The sequence below is a fragment of the Sinocyclocheilus grahami genome, unplaced genomic scaffold (assembly GCF_001515645.1).
Source record: "Sinocyclocheilus grahami isolate Dianchi unplaced genomic scaffold, SAMN03320097.WGS_v1.1 scaffold943.1, whole genome shotgun sequence".
Classification (NCBI taxonomy): domain Eukaryota; kingdom Metazoa; phylum Chordata; class Actinopteri; order Cypriniformes; family Cyprinidae; genus Sinocyclocheilus; species Sinocyclocheilus grahami.
The window spans coordinates 359,745-376,147 of NW_015506122.1; the positions used below are offsets into that span (position 1 = coordinate 359,745).

General features: G+C 37.6%; 1 protein-coding gene across 4 annotated transcripts in view; it reads left to right on the forward strand.

The window, feature by feature from the left end:
* The first annotated feature begins 5,803 nt into the window (after positions 1-5,803).
* The window catches only part of LOC107564512 (vascular endothelial growth factor A-A), a 14,088-nt gene continuing 3,488 nt past the window's right edge, over positions 5,804-16,403 (forward strand). For 3 of the 4 annotated variants that reach the window (XR_001606244.1, XM_016249606.1, XM_016249609.1), the window contains exons 1-5: positions 5,804-6,500; positions 8,433-8,475; positions 10,421-10,617; positions 10,917-10,993; positions 11,603-11,635. Coding sequence is in view for 3 of the 4 variants with exons in the window: in XM_016249606.1 (XP_016105092.1) it covers positions 6,435-6,500; positions 8,433-8,475; positions 10,421-10,617; positions 10,917-10,993; positions 11,603-11,635 (416 nt within the window). In the remaining variant the exon portion in view is untranslated. Of the gene's footprint in view, positions 6,501-8,432; positions 8,476-10,420; positions 10,618-10,916; positions 10,994-11,602; positions 11,636-11,929; positions 11,963-16,403 lie in introns of all 4 variants that reach the window. The other variant, XM_016249608.1, reaches the window with a different exon arrangement.

The following is a 16,403-nucleotide window of genomic DNA, read 5'->3' on the forward strand; positions in this document are numbered from 1 at the left end:
GCTCAGAGTGCTGGGAACTTAGCTTGATCTGGCTTGCAATATTAAATTTATGATGGCTATCAGACCTTATAAAGGGGGGTCAACAGGACTTTTTAGTTTTATGAAACATATGCCATATGTTTGAGATGAACCTACAGAAAGTCTCTCCACCAGCATGTAACATCTTTCTTAGCTTGATCAAATCGGCATTTAGTATATATCTCCACCATGAGAGCAATCCTGCAATATATAGCTCGTCTTTTATTTTCATAATTCTCTTAAAGCTGCAGTCACTGTTAAACGTCTCAGACCAAAAGAAGAGTGAGCATTTGCTCTCAATTATTCTGTGCAGTTTTATGTGGCCATTAAGAAAACATATTGCAGAACTGTACACCAGGGAACATGTGAGATGTGAATGAAACACTAATAAGTAACAGACATAAGTAATGGTGCAGCTGTTAGGTGTCTTCATTACATTTGCCGTGTTTAGATCTCCACTTTATAGTATATACAGACACAGTGTTTGTATACATATAACTTGGTGTTAGTATAAAATCTTAGAGGGCACGTGGTAAACTCAGTGATGTTAAATTCAACATTTTAAATGCAGTCCAAAACTATAGTTTGGGAGGTGCATGATTATAATTCCCCAAATTACAATGGAAAGATATATTACCTAATTTTTCAAAAAACTAAAAACAAAAAACGCACTGGCCCTGCCCAAATGCTGATGGTCTGAAAACCATTTTTATACACCGATTTACCAAACTCCTGCTAGGGAGTAACACATGGCAAAACTTGGCCTCAACAGTTTTGTTATGAATTTGAATTTGTTGTTATTAATAAATCAATCAGTCTGTTAGACAAATCACACTTCCAAAGAAGTAACCTGCTGTTGTTACCTTCAAGATCAATTTCTACTTGATTTAACCTTGATTTAATGTATTTGGTTTGGTTCAGCTATAATACATATTATTATTATTATTATTATTAACCAGTTAATTTAGATGTTACCATTTTTCAGTGCACTAGCAACAGAATCTGAAACCACAGCAATCCCATCATTTCGTCAATCCAGACCTCGTTTTATTACTCTCCATTCCTCGCTTTATTTCTAACTAGGCCATATTCCAAAGCTACTCAACTTGAGCTATGAAGAGTTCTCAACAGCATGAACTTGCGTCAGAGCCTTACCTCTCCATAAATCTCTCAGCTGGCCACAGGATCCTAGAATCAAAAATGTGACCCTGCAGTGCAAAAGCAGTGTTAAGTCGCTGGGGTATATTTCTAGCAATAGCCAAGAATACATTGTATGGGTCAAAATTATAGATTTTTCTTTTATGCCAAAAGTCATTAGGATATTAAGTAAAGATCATGTTCCATGAAGATATTTTGTAAATGTCCTACCATAAATATATCAAAACTTAATTTTTAATTAGTAATATGCATGGCTAAGAATTTCATTTGGACAACTTTAAAGGCGATTTTCTCAATATTTAGATTTTTTTTGCACCCAATTCGAAGCTTATGTGTTCAGCTTTCAGATGATGTATAAATCTCAATTTCGAAAAATTTACCCTTATGACTGGTTTTGTGGTCACATATTTGTTTTAAAGCATTTCTAAGCAGTTTTCCCAAATCCTACACATAAACAATTCACACACTAGCAAATATGCACAAGTTTAATACCTACTTTAATGCAGCTTCAGTTAACACACACAAAAACAAAAGCTTTAGTGTTACGTAACTTCAAAACTGTAGCTTGTCAAACTAGAAAAAGTATAAACTCATAGCACAGTATGAAGAAATATAAATACATAATACTGTATTAATAAAATAAAATGAAAGATTATTTTGATTTGTTTTCCCACAAAAGCATTTTTTAAATATAAAAATGATAATATAATAATATTTGTTTAAACACAGGTGTTTTGTTTGTTTGTTTGTTTTAAATAACTTATAACAACTCATTAAAATGCTATTTAAATTAAGTGTATGAATAAACTGATTGATTGCATAATGTATTTTTTTATTTATTTAGTCATTTTGGATTCCATTAACTTTCATTGTGTGGACAAAAAAAATCTTTATCTTTATAGATAATTTATAAAAAAATTAATTATCTACATTTGGATGAGTAAATTATAACAATTTTCATTTTTCGATGAACTGTCTCTTTAAATAACTTAGCAGCATCACTACTTTTAGCTAGTTGCTCCTCAGCACAACTACAATCTCTATACTGAATGCTACGTTCTTATAGTTTGAATTGAGTATCTTTCTCAAGACCTCCAAGCAAGCAAGCTGATCGCTCTTATAGACTATAAAGACAAACAGTACAAACATGTGAATGAACTCATTTTAAGGAACCATTTGAGCCATGATCAGCCCCAAGTCAGTTATAGGACAGAGTAAGTACTCAAGATTCTGTGGGACATGCTGATCATCGGTGAGCATTTATACAGCAGCTGCAATTCAACAATATGCTCCAGCAGGCCTGCGTGTGTATAGTGTGGGTGTTGATGCTGACAGGGCTCATTAAGTATCTCTGCCCGTACGTTAACATGCTCCTGACATCAGCAAAATCTAGGGAGGCTTTTTACGCTGCAGATGAACCTGCATGTTGTTCTTCAATTAAATCCTGTTAAGGAATGCCGTAGCAGGAGTTCACCACGTCTCCCTGCTCACGTCATTTCGCCGCTGAAGGAACTTCCCCAATCCAGCATCTCTTTCTTTCACACTCTTCAGTTCCTCTCTGACCCTGTCTTCCTCGGTGTAACTCTCTCCATTATTATGCAATGCGTTTGCAAGCTCTGTCTTGATCTGCAGCAGCTCATGTTATCATTGTGACTCTCTTGGACATGAGGCCCAGACTAAATATTTTCACAGAAAGCATGTGAGACGTCTTAAAGAAGTCCAAATGGCCTTTAGGATTAAGGAGCGGTGTTTGTGGGTAGGGTCAGTCCAGCAGAGTAGGTGCGTCCAGTCCCGAGAGAGTCCCGTTTCACATATCGATCTTTTGGCTTTTTATTTGGAGTGCAGCTGTGCGCAATATGTTTGTGGATACTCGTGGTGTGAATTATCTGAGTGTGTCCTCCGCTCTGTGTCAGAAACTATCAGGCCCTTTACAAAGACATAATACACTCAGACTGTTGGACAAGGCGACAGATAAACCTGTGGGACAGACCTTGGCTGGAGTTAGGTTTTCGATGCAAAAATCACTTATTAAAAAATAGAGCAGGAGGCTGAAATGTGAGCTTATGGACAATGTGTCCTTGACAATGATAGTATCAAAGAAAAGCCTAAGAAAAAGATTCAATTTAAATCTAAATATACACTTTTCAGTGAAGTATAGAAATTAAATCTAATCAGAGTGTGCATCCTCATATGAGAATATTAAAATCTGAAATCATGTATATATATTGACTTGAATAAAACCAATGCATTTAGATTGTTGAATTATATGGGCATGAATTCTATCGATGTGACTGTGAGAGCGTTATAGGGCCATTAAACATACTTTATACAAAATATATAGCATGACGCATCATGTAGTATCTAAGTAGCTGCTCTTAATATGTGTAAAGTTGTTTTCTATGGATTATCAGCATGTCTACACAGTGCCCTCTATGGGTGAAACTGAATAAATGGACTTGGTGAAGAGATCTACAACAAGTACTTGTTCTGCTCAATCAAATGAATTCATCATCAATTCCTTTAAATGAACACAAGCTCTTTCTCCTCTCTGCCGAGATAATTCATTCTCACTTGAGTTCAAGAAAATCAACAAAGATCTTACTAGATGCATTCATAAAGCTATGGAATTTATTTTTGCCTTATGCTGCAAATGCAGTGGCCATTATTGCCCGTTGGATCACTCTAGATGTTCAGTCGATGCCCCCAAACATGCTTATTAAAGTTTTACTACAAGCTAATTCATTATATGAAATCAGCTTTTCTCCAGGATGACATTTATCACTGAATACTAGTACTGTTATTGTGCCAAAGCATGAGTGCATGGTTTACAAGTGTATCAGGCCAAATAGTTCCACAGTGAGAAACAGCAGAGGTTACTTATCACTCGAGGATCAAGTTAGCGAGGATAAGGACAGAGCATAAAGAGAAGGAGACTTTAAGTGGCTGGCAACCATAGTAACAGAGTAAAGTGCCTGACTCTGAGCGCTGTGGGAGAGAAGGCCGTGACCCATCTGTGGCAGGGAACATAGGGAATGAGTATTTTTTTGTGTGAGTGAGAAAGAGGTCATGGTGATTTCGAAGGGAAATGAAGCTACGTCTAAATCTCCCATCTTTCTACTGGGGCGCCATCCTTGAGTCTTCACGTACCAGCAGATTGAATTAGATTTTCTCAGCAGTTGTACTCATGGGAACTTGGAAGCCCCAGTATTACCCCCTGCCACTTCCTACGGCCCGCAGGGGAGTAAACATCAGCTCATATTTTCATTCATCCACAAGGTTTTTTTTGCCTTAGTTTCAAAATATGACAGGACTGCCAAGCACAGGTAGCTGCGTCCCGATGGAGACATGAGTGACAGGCAGATTTGTGAAAATGAAAAACATTTTAATATTTACATACATATTTAGAAGATCAAACATAAACTAGGCATCATTCATAAAGCATGTGAACCTGTAACATTAGAAGTCTGTAAATATTATTGTGGTAGTTTAAATGTTTATCACAGGGATTCCAGTGTAATTCCTTTACAGTTAACTAACGGTTTGTGTAACCTCTGTGTGACATACTTATATAAAGTTATATTATTACCTTTAAAACTCAGCCAGTATTTGAGAAACTGGTTTGATTTTCAAACTAATGTTCCTTTTATGTTTATTAAAGCCAACTCTGACACCTATTTTACACTTATTCTGTTATATATCGATGAGATGCAAAGATTTTTTTTTCTTTGGTGAAACAAGTATAAATCTGGCTTTGCTCTGTACTCTTCCCAAGACACTTTTCTTTCAGTGGAACAATATGTTGTCAACTTATTTGAACACTTGAAAAGCACCAAAGAAGTTTGTTTTGGCATAATTCAACACAATAAACCTTCACAGGACTCCCTCACCCAGACTCCCAGGCAATCCAGGGACCCTCAATATATTGCAAAATGCTAGATTTTCTCAATAATAGAAACATAAGGAACATTTATGTATTGTAAAGAAAACCCTATATGCCTGCAGTACTTTCCTTCATCAACTGCAGTTGGCCACATACAAGTTAACAATTACAATTTTAAATCTAAAGCATTTTTTTTTAGTATGAGTTCATTTTAATTTCAACAATACATTATTGAAATTAAAAGTTGTGTCTGTTCATATTATTTAATGGACTTGAGCTAACATGAACTAACATTAACAAAGATTAATAAATATTGTAACCAATGTATTGTAGTTAATGTTAGCTGATGCATTAACTTAATGCACTTAAGTTACTTAAATTAACTTAAATTAATTTCCATAATGTCTAAAGAAGAACTAATGGTTAATTAGCATTTATCAAGTCACATCCTTCCTTCCTTTTAGGAAGCCCACGAACTTGTCAAAGCTGTACAAAACGAACTGGAAGATGTGTGAGGAAATATGGATACAGTTGAAATGCTTTTGTAGATCTATATCCATTCTTGGACTGTCTATGAATCTGAATAATCCACACGCAATGGCAACTGTGCATAATTTCCTACTTTCTGAAGTTCTGCTGAAGTGAGTCAAGCCCTTTGCATTGGAGCATCATAATCTACGTCGAGTCCGGCTGGCCAATCAGCGCCTGTGTGCCGATTCTCTCAAGATTGCAGATCTGGCAAGAAGAGCTGAAAGACAGAGCGAGCGCAAAGTGACAAGACCTCTCCAAACCGCCAGATAACATCCACAACGATATAAGACAACAAAAGCCAAAGCAATAGCAGAAATAAGACGAGGAAAAGAAGGACACGTCTGCTGCAGTTGAACCAGGGCTTGCCATCGGATCACTTTATACCGGCACATGTAATGTCTTGCTCTTGAGGATAATCACATGCGCAAAAGCCGTTCCCTGGCCCCAGAGTCGCGCGTGCAGAGTGGAGGGTGCGCTTGAAAACTTTTTTGGTTGTTTTGTTTTGTCTGTGACATTTTGGAATCCGATTTATTAATCGTCGACTTTCCGTTATACCGTGGCGAAGAAGGAGGACCAATATAGTGTGGATTTTCCCCGGTTTCTTTTCTTATTTATTATTTTATTTGACTGCAATTGCTATTCTTTATATTATTATATTTTCTGGAAGAAGTTCATCTGAGTGGATTCGACGCAGGTGCTTCGGTCCTGAAGGCAGCATGGAATCGTTACTTTGACCCACGATATCATATTCATATTCATATTCATATTCATATTCCGCTTCGAATAGTTTTGAGAGCCAGAGACTGTTCAGTGGCGCTCGCCGCAACACACCACTGGAATTACAATCATGAACTTTGTTGTTTATTCGCTACAATTATTTTTTGCGGCTCTTCTTCATCTTTCTGCTGTAAAGGTAAGGGCTTTGTTTGAAATGTGAGAAATGATGGTGGGATAAAGCCATTCGTTTGCTGTTAATGTGGAGGTATACAGTTGCCCCACCAGTTTCTATCCTCGGAAGTACAGGGATTTCATCTCAATTAGACTTTTTTTTATATATATAAACGCAAATTTCCAGTTGAAGCAGTTATGTTAGATATACAATAGACTACGTGCTCTAACGGGAGTATCCTGTTCTGTTCAATCAGTCAGAAGGGAATTTCTTACTAGTAAAACTGTGAAAACAGACACAGCATTGACTTTCTTTTGCATTTTATTAGTGCTCGCGATACCTTAATACTTAGTGCCTAATGCAACCAACTGCTCTCTTGACGAGAATAATGACACGATGTTACCTGAACGTTACCTACTTGAATCGTGATATGGCAACGCATGTTTCATGGCGTGAAACACATGTGTATGAGGTTTGTTTGTTGGTTAGTCGTCATTGTCCTAATGTTAGGTGCAGAATATGAAACATGTCTGCTTAGATATAAAGCAGATGGTCTGTGAGGCAAACCGGCGAGATTCTCACGCAACACCGAGAGCTGTTGCGCCGGTCCACGCACCACCTGCAGTAACGCGACCAACCAGCGGCCGATCACGCGCTCTCTCGCCGGCGAGACTAATCTGTAGGCGGGGGAAAGAATAGTCTGAGCTGTAGCAGGAGAACCATTCTGCAGCCGTTCTGAATGACAGATGAACTCCCATACTAAGATTGTATAAGATGAAATTCCATTTTAAAAAGATTATAGGAGATTCTATATCCTGAGGGAAAAAAAGAAAAAAGAAAAAAAAAAAACTACTACTACGCTCTAAAAAAATGCTGGGTTAAATACAACCCAGTGCTGGGTAAAATAGGGACAAACCCAGCAATTGGGTTGTTTTGACCCAGCGGTTGGGTTACTAGCCAGATGGTTGGGTTGAACATTTAACCCAACCGCTGGGTCAAAACAGCCTAATTGCTGGGTTTGTCCCTATTTTACCCAGCACTGGGTTGTATTTAGCCCAGCATTTTTTAGAGTGTAGATTTGGAAAGCCTCTCTGGTTTTAAGGACCTCGGGCCTACTAGAGGGTCTCAGCAAGGGGACCATAGGATGGCTTAAAATTAAAATAAGTCTTACTTAATCTAACTACACTCTAAAAAATGCTGGGTTATATATATATATTTTTAGAGTGTACAGTTTGGGTATATTTGCGATTATAGGACTTCTTTAGATGTACCCACACTGGATCGTAGTTACACTTAAGGTACTAATATGTGCTCTGTAGGGGTAGATAAGGTACAAATACCAATATATACCCATGTAAAAGGGTACAATGTGTGTAGCTTTGATGCAACTGCCCCAGTGACAAGCTGTTGTACACCCTAAATGCTTGGTTTTTATATTTCCTCTGACATTGCTCATAAATTGACATCATATTTCTTGCTTTTTTATTTGTACCATCAACAGCTGAGCTGTTGATTTTACCGAAGGAATTACAGTTCTCGAAACTAATCGAATCATGAAATGAACTGCTGTTTATTATCTGTTGAGACTGCACGTTAATGGTAATTAAAGGTTTGGAAAACAAGCAGCTTTTTCACCATTACAGCAGTACCAGAGGAAATATTTCAGCCTAAATAGTGGTGCCTTTTATTATTTTCTTGGCCAATGGGAGTCAAAAAGGACAAGAACCACTACTTTAAACTCCTTTAATAAGAGTCCTCAATCCTTACTTATGTACTAAGCATCTAATTCTACATTCTGACCACGTATAGCATAAATTAAGTTAATTTGGTTGCGCAAAGCTCAAGCATTTCCCAAGCATTACTGTTAGTTTCTTTCAGTGGTGTATAACACAGGTCAGATTATAACTTGCTTTATGTGTTCTGTCACTTAGAACTGTCACTTCTCTGTCCTAATAGGCTGCCCACATACCCAAAGAAGGGGGGAAGAGCAAAAATGAGGGTAAGTCTCTTTTTATGTGCAGTGTTCATAAATGTTGAAGTATGTATGATATGAAAAATGTTTTGGAAATGGGGCTAAGAGTCCAGCGCCACCTGGAGGACATACATGTAATGGCATTCTGAAGGCAAAGATTAAACTGCAAATGGTTTTATTCCAGTCCTGAGGCAGGTAATAGGCCTATATAGTCCATCCAATGCTGTATGTTTGCAGTTCTCTTTTGTTACGCAGCACTGTTTCTCCTTAATCAGTTTAATATCACACTGAGCCTGAACTTACATAAATATTTGCTTGGGCACTCAAGATTAGGAGTCAGGGCATATTTCCCACCCTCATTAGGATCGTCAAAGTGAATAATTTATTCTACCCGCAGGCAACCTTGTGTGGAGTCATTGACCATGGCTGAGTTTGTTTATTAACAACGATTGCATGATTTATTCCTGATTTGTCCTCAAGGTCACAATTATTTGCTAGCAGTGGACCTGGTTGTTTGTATAGAGTCCCTGTTACGTTTCTGGGGAAACGTGTATTGTTATTTTTACGTCATTCCCAATCTGCTTCCATTCATAAGCACTTTCCCACAATGTAGAACTCCTGTGCTAGACGGTTTTGCTTTGCATTAAATGAACATATTGAATCTTGGTTAGTAGTAGTCAGTTTTTGCTTAATAACAAACAGAACCATAGTGTAACTGGCTAAGAGTTACTAAATCAAAGCAGGACCTTGTGTGATTTTGCACTTCGCTAAATAAAGATACGAGAGATACAAACAAAATGGCCATAAATGAAGAAGTGCCATGCTAGGGCACTGGGTGAAATGTGGCTGGTACCACCAACTGATTACCAGCAATTATTGACTTTATCATGATCAGCATCATGAATGCAGTTGTGTTTGGTTTTCTTGCATGGCTCTGGGGCACTGACAGATTCATGGATGGCAGGGAGTGTCAGGCAGGGTGGGCTTCTCATGGAGGTCAGGTGTCTGCAGTGAAGCCTGGCGCCACACTGCCTGAGGTCATGCTTTTCCCTGGCAGTCAGCGGGTCATGAGGCACGTGATCAGAATGAATGATGGGAAGCCAGTTTAGGGAGGTTTACAGATTAGGGTGGATGTGCAAGTGGGGCACATGTGCCGGTGTGTGTGCCTCAACATTTTTTTTTTATTCCCACTTGGGAAAGTGAAGTCCCCAGTGAGCAGAGCAGGTGTTATGCCACGGATTGCTTTAATGGTGGGCCTTGCTCAGGAAATGTTTTTGTAAAAAAATATATATATATTTACTCTAATTTTATTCCAAACATGTATGCTGTTATTTTGACCATGGAACACAAAAGGAGAAGAATCTTCACACCACTCTTTTCATAGTTACCATGACTGCTTGCTATAAAAAGTATACAAGTATAAGTTGCAATTTAGTCAAATAAAAATATAGTAACTTTAAATGTTATATTAAATAACACATTAAAGTTAAAAGCATAATCAAGTACTTTACATGTGGTTTAGTATATTAGTCAACACATCAAAATACTTGTGTACTTCCTTTAAGCCCAACAAAAGATTAATAAAACAATTATTTAAAATGTACTTCCAAGTTAAACTTTTAATGTGACATTATTACAAAGTGCACTTTCACGAAAGTTGCCTTTTATTTAATTCATATTATATATTTATTATATGATGTCTAAACATACAGTTTGAAAACACTATTTTAAGATTTGTACACTACAAGTGCACATTCAGTACAATTAATTGCACTTCTTTTTTCACAAGGGTCAAGACTTCTGAAGTCGTATGATAGCTTTGTGTGAGGGACAAACTCAGTCATGGTCATTATGAACATGGAAAAGAGCTGCATGAAGATTCTTCAAAAATTGTCTTTTTGCGTTTCACAGAAAAAAAAGCAAAAAAAAGGTATGATAGTGACTGAACTTTCTCGCTTTGCTTCCTCTTTAGTGATTCCCTTCATGGATGTGTATAAAAAAAGTGCGTGTAAGACTCGAGAGCTGCTGGTAGACATCATTCGGGAGTATCCTGACGAGATCGAGCACACGTACATCCCGTCCTGTGTGGTTCTCATGCGCTGTGCAGGCTGCTGCAACGACGAAGCGCTCGAGTGTGTCCCTACAGAGACGCGCAACGTCACCATGGAGGTGAGACTGGTTCAATCCAGCGCGTGCAGTCCTTCACCCTGCTTCCTATGACTTCATGCTTGCCCAACGCTGGGACAGCGAGGCGGTGTTAACTGGCATGTCCGCTATGTTGTTTACCGCTGCACACTGTGTTTATGCCCCATTTATGTGACTGAAGTTGCTCTTGGCCACAGTTGAGGCCTGGTCTTGTTATTCATTCAACAGTGTGTAAACTAAAATGAAAATGATAAAATACAGTCATATAGTGCATGAATACATGCTCTCACACTAAATGTGCTTTTTTTTGTGTATTCCTGTAGGTACTGCGAGTCAAACATCGTGTATCACAGCATAATTTTCAACTGAGTTTCACAGAACACACCAAGTGTGAATGCAGGTACGTCTCTAAAACTAAGATTAAATGCATCTTCAAGAAATAGCTCATTGCAAAATGTAAATCGTGCCATTCATGCTTATCGTTAACTATGCTGTTATTTGTTCTGTGGGAGCACAAACTCTTCAATAATTCAATACACTCTATTGGACTGGCACACTATATTCTACGTTTTCTGCAATCAAATTATACCTTTGTGTGAGGAACAGACCAAAGTTTAAGTCATTATTTTATGACAGTCTTCCCTTGTTCTGGAGATTTTAAATCAAAGGTGCCTATGGCACATGTTGGACTTCAGTTGCATTAAACATTGTAAGTTATCGTGATCAAATTTCATTGGCATCAAATCTGTTGCGACATATACAGTATATGTCGCAACAGATTTGATGCCAATGAAATTTGATCACGATAACTTACAATGTTTAATGCAAACATAATGTATAATGGCACTGTATTTGCTTGGAAATATGGTGTTGTGTTAAAGATCTGCTTGAAGATTCTTCCAAAATTATGTTTGTGTTCCAGCGAAAAAAGTAACACCAAGGATGAGTAAAGAGTGACATGATATTAATTTTGAGTGAATTAAACCTCTGTTGCATCTGTCTTTTATAGGCAAAAGGAAGAAGTCAAATCAAAGAAAGAAAAGTAAGTTGAGTTTTATATTATGATTATTTCCTATGTCAAGCTTTCGGGTGATTTTAAAGAGAACAGATGTTTCTGAAACAGTCAGTTTGTCCATTTTTCATCTGGGACATTGTGGGATTTGGTTTAATGGCACTGTATTTGCTTGGAAATATGGTGTTGTGTTAAAGATCTGCTTGAAGATTCTTCCAAAATTATGTTTGTGTTCCAGCGAAAAAGTAACACCAAGGATGAGTAAAGAGTGACATGATATTAATTTTGAGTGAATTAAACCTCTGTTGCATCTGTCTTTTATAGGCAAAAGGAAGAAGTCAAATCAAAGAAAGAAAAGTAAGTTGAGTTTTATATTATGATTATTTCCTATGTCAAGCTTTCGGGTGATTTTAAAGAGAACAGATGTTTCTGAAACAGTCAGTTTGTCCATTTTTCATCTGGGACATTGTGGGATTTGGTTAAGATTCATTTGTTGACAGTGTGGACAGTTCTATGGTGCAGGGCGTTTCGAAACTCACGGCTAAAAATTGCAATGACTGGGTTGATTGACTGGCGATGAGAAGCAGCCAACTGGACACTATGTTAGCACAGTTAGCACTTAGCAATCTGACTAGCAGTCAAGATCAAGTGCCGAAGATGCAGCGTATCTCTAGCTGCTCGCCTGGGTTGACCAATCAAATTGAGAGCATAACACACTTTTAGGAATGTGTTCCTGTAGGAGCTAGTCATTCAGACTTGATTTGTCAGTGGGTTAGTGTTTATATTATGTACGTGACTCACAGTAGGTACAGCTTCAGCAGTCTTTGTTGTCTGTATGTGAATGGAGCGAATGACAGCTGGGATGATGTGGGTGAGAAATGAAAGTATGCATATCTTCATCATTACCAGATTCATGCTGCTTGCTTTGTCATAACTGGTGCATCCCATTTGCTTATTGTTCAGCACTAGTTTTAGGGTGGTTCACAATAAGTTTGCCTTGTATGAGAGCACTCTAAATGAACTCAGATGTCCACAGCGCCAGCGCAGCTCACTTTGTAAACACACAGCACTCTGAGTTTACTTTATTTTCACTTATATGTAATTCCAAATAGAAAGTTCCAGGAAATCCAGCTCACAAGGTTTTAAAGTCACCTGGCCACTGTCCTTATTAATTAAAAATGCCCAAAATAAATATATTCTTAAGTTCAAATGTGCCCACTACTCCAGTGTCATCGATCTGCAGCATTTTCATGACTTAAAATAGAATAAAATTAACTGAAATAAAATAAACCATTAAAAAATAAATAAATAAAAAAGTAACATTTAATTTAATTTCAGCTGAAAAATTGTAAAAAAAAATTGTACAAATACAATATATATATGTACAGTATGAAATGACAAAAACACAACAAATTTACTAAAACATTAAAATGAAAATAAAAACAGAAATTATAAAAATAAATTCGAAAAAAAAAAAATAGTAATAATAATATATATATATATATATATAATAATAGTATATCACACTGTCTAGACCTTCAGCACTCCCTCTACTGGATCACTATCGCCCCTGAGTACTAAATGTTCACAAGCGTTGTGCAAGCATTATGAATAAATAAATAAATGCATATTAAATAAAACAAATATGAAATTAACAGAGAGAACTGTGAGTGTGTACACATGAACAGTGCATTAAAAAGCATGGTACTATTCATGATGATGCTTAATCGTTTGCTAATTTTGCCACTAATATATTGTGAGAATTCAATACATCGCCCGGTTTACGACCACAGCCGTCATGACTCCCACAGCACGCCTCGACACACCCACAACCCTGTTTCCCTACAACAAAGCTAAGTGAAACACTTGACTGTTCTCACACCCAAACAGTCAAATCAGCTTCCACTAAATGTTACAACAGACGGATCCCTCCTAATCCTCAGGCGCAAACTCAAGACTCACTGCTTTCAACACGACTCAATCATGACACAACACCCAAAACAAAACCGGCTTTTCCTTTTATTTGTGTTGGACGTCTTTTTATAGCTAGTACATCTCTATTTCTGGCAGATAACCATTCATAATTTAGTGCTTGCCATCTGCTGAACATGGCAGTCTCATAAAGAAATAGTAATTAGGCAAGTCATTTTGGATTAAAGCATGAGCTAAATACTGAATCTGTGCCCTTGGAAAAAATGATAGATACTTGCGGAATTGCAGTCCACGTCATTCACAAATTGCTTTACAATTTCCTGCCACTTGCGATTATGCATTCAGCTACAAATAAGAGCAGCTCAGTTTAGCACATTTACCATATTTAAATCCAATACTGAAAATGCCACAAAAATAAAGTTTTTTTTCCCCCCAGCTTTAATTTGTTGATTGCTTTTTTTAAAGGTTTGCAAAAGGAATGTGACAAAATGTTTAAATAATTCCATTTATTAGTAGTAATAATCACAATAAACAATTAGTCCACCAAGTATTATGCCTTCAAATGTGGAAAATCTCATTTTTGATCAACGAGTCGAGCATTGAGCAGGTTTGGTGTCTGCCAGTCCTTTCTGAGGTTTTACAGCACATGGTGCTTGTGTAAAAGCCTGGATCGTTCCGTATATATCTCTTAAGAGCTCTGACCTGCTGATAACAGAGTCTTTTATAGGATTGTTTCAGTTTTTCTTTTGGGACGAGGCTCTGGCGCTTTATGGCAGCTGTAAGGGGGTGTCTGTGAAGACCACCCGCCACTCTCCTCACACCGCAGTTGCTCAAGACTGACCCTTGCCTGCTTCCCCACACTAATCATACGTAGTAACAAGTGCCTGTCGTTAACCCACTTTTATTTTTAGCCTTTTAAATAGTAGGTGATCCTGAGACAGAGGTTATTGTTGGTTGCTGAGAGACGTGTCACAAACCTCATTTAGTGCTATTGTGTCTCAAGTTGACCTCCATAGTATTGTTTTCCATATTATGGAAGTCAATAGGGACCAGCAACTGTTTGGATAAACTGGTCAAAAATATGATTTGATATTGCTGAATAAACCCAAATGCATTGATTTATACCAAGAAATCCTCATTTTATGAGTAAAATAGTAGAATTGCAGTGCACATAACAGAAATATCAAATCAAATGGCTGTTATTTTAAGGAAAATACACACAAAAATACTTTTTTTTTAACACTTTTCGTGCATCCACTAAAAACTGCCTTGAAACTAGTTGGTCAAATGTCATTACAAAAAAGTCAATGTTGATAAAAGCTCCTGCAGCATCCTTTTGCTCCGCTAATGGAAAACATTCAGATCAAAATGCGGTAGGTTCAGGTCAAGGAATGTTCCCGGTTTAATTGGATGAGCGGCGGCCGTGTGCGTTTCTGCACCTATAGGTTAATGCGAGCGTCAGTGGTGGAAAGAGTACTGAGAAAATATACTCAAGTAAAAGTACCATTACCTTCCAAAAAATGTACTGTGAGTAGAGTAAAAGTACTTGTCCAAAAACTACTTGAGTAAGAGTTAAAGAGTAGCCTATTTAAAAGTACTCATGAGTATTGAGTAGTGAGTACTGAGCTGTGGATTCTTCCCCTTCATAATAAACGCTGTACACTGCAATTGACACATTTTAAAAACGTTGTACATTCTGTAATTCACATTATCTTGTTTGTCATAAAGAATGAAGAGTATCTATCATCCAGCAGTTTTAATTTTGACTGCCAACTCTTTAAAATACATCAAAACAGCACGGAAACAGTATTCAGTTGAAGAAAAGATGAAAGTTATTCTCAGTACAATCATGTTAAAATCATGTGTAAGGCCACTGAGACAGCATATGCTGTTGTTGCACATAAAATATTAATGTTTAGAACAGTGCAAATACAAACACCATTAGAAACTCATAGTTCAGCATCACACACCATGATATGGGTTCAAACGAGAGCCCATTTCTCTCCAAAACGGTGCCAGTTTTAGCCTTTTGCAATAAAGAAATAAAATTGATAATTTATGTTACAATTTTAACATAAATGCACATTGTTGTAGAAGGATGGCAAATTCATGCCATACCTTTTACACATTTACTCAAATTGTTATGCTGATAATACAATTTGTAAGGAAAAATGCATTTAATAGCGAGGTATTTCTGGGGAAACTTTTTCAAAGGAAAACACACACACACACACACACACACACACACACACGCATGCATGTCTCTTTGCTGAGCCACGATAAACAGTTGGCGGTTAAAGTTTTCTATGCACAATTTGATTTGACGAAAGTCACGAGACCTATTACTCTCTATCCAATCACGTTGATGGATAAAAATAAAATTAAAATAAGCATGTAACGACCACAAACGGAGGAAAATAGCGGAGTAAAAGTACCGATACATTATGGGCTTACAATTCTGCGCACGAAAGATCATATTTTGAGCGCACAAAAGTGCATTTTGCACGCGCGCGATCTGAGTTTTGTGGGCGTACAGAGATGGATGGGCTTAGCTGAGAGGACTAAATGAAATCCGTTGGTCATGGGGCTAAGCGCCGGCTCTCTGCATGTCGTTTCTCTCAGCACGTAGGCAAGCGCTCACGCTGGGGGCGGGGAGCCCAATGACTCTCGCTTCTGATTCACAAGCTCAAGTTCAACTCCTTGTACTTCGATCCTTACCTCTAAGCTACTCAAACACACACACACACACACACACACACTCTCACTCACACACAGACACACATACACTCACTCACACACACACTCACTCACACACACACACACAGACACACTCTCACTCACACACACACACACACACACACACACA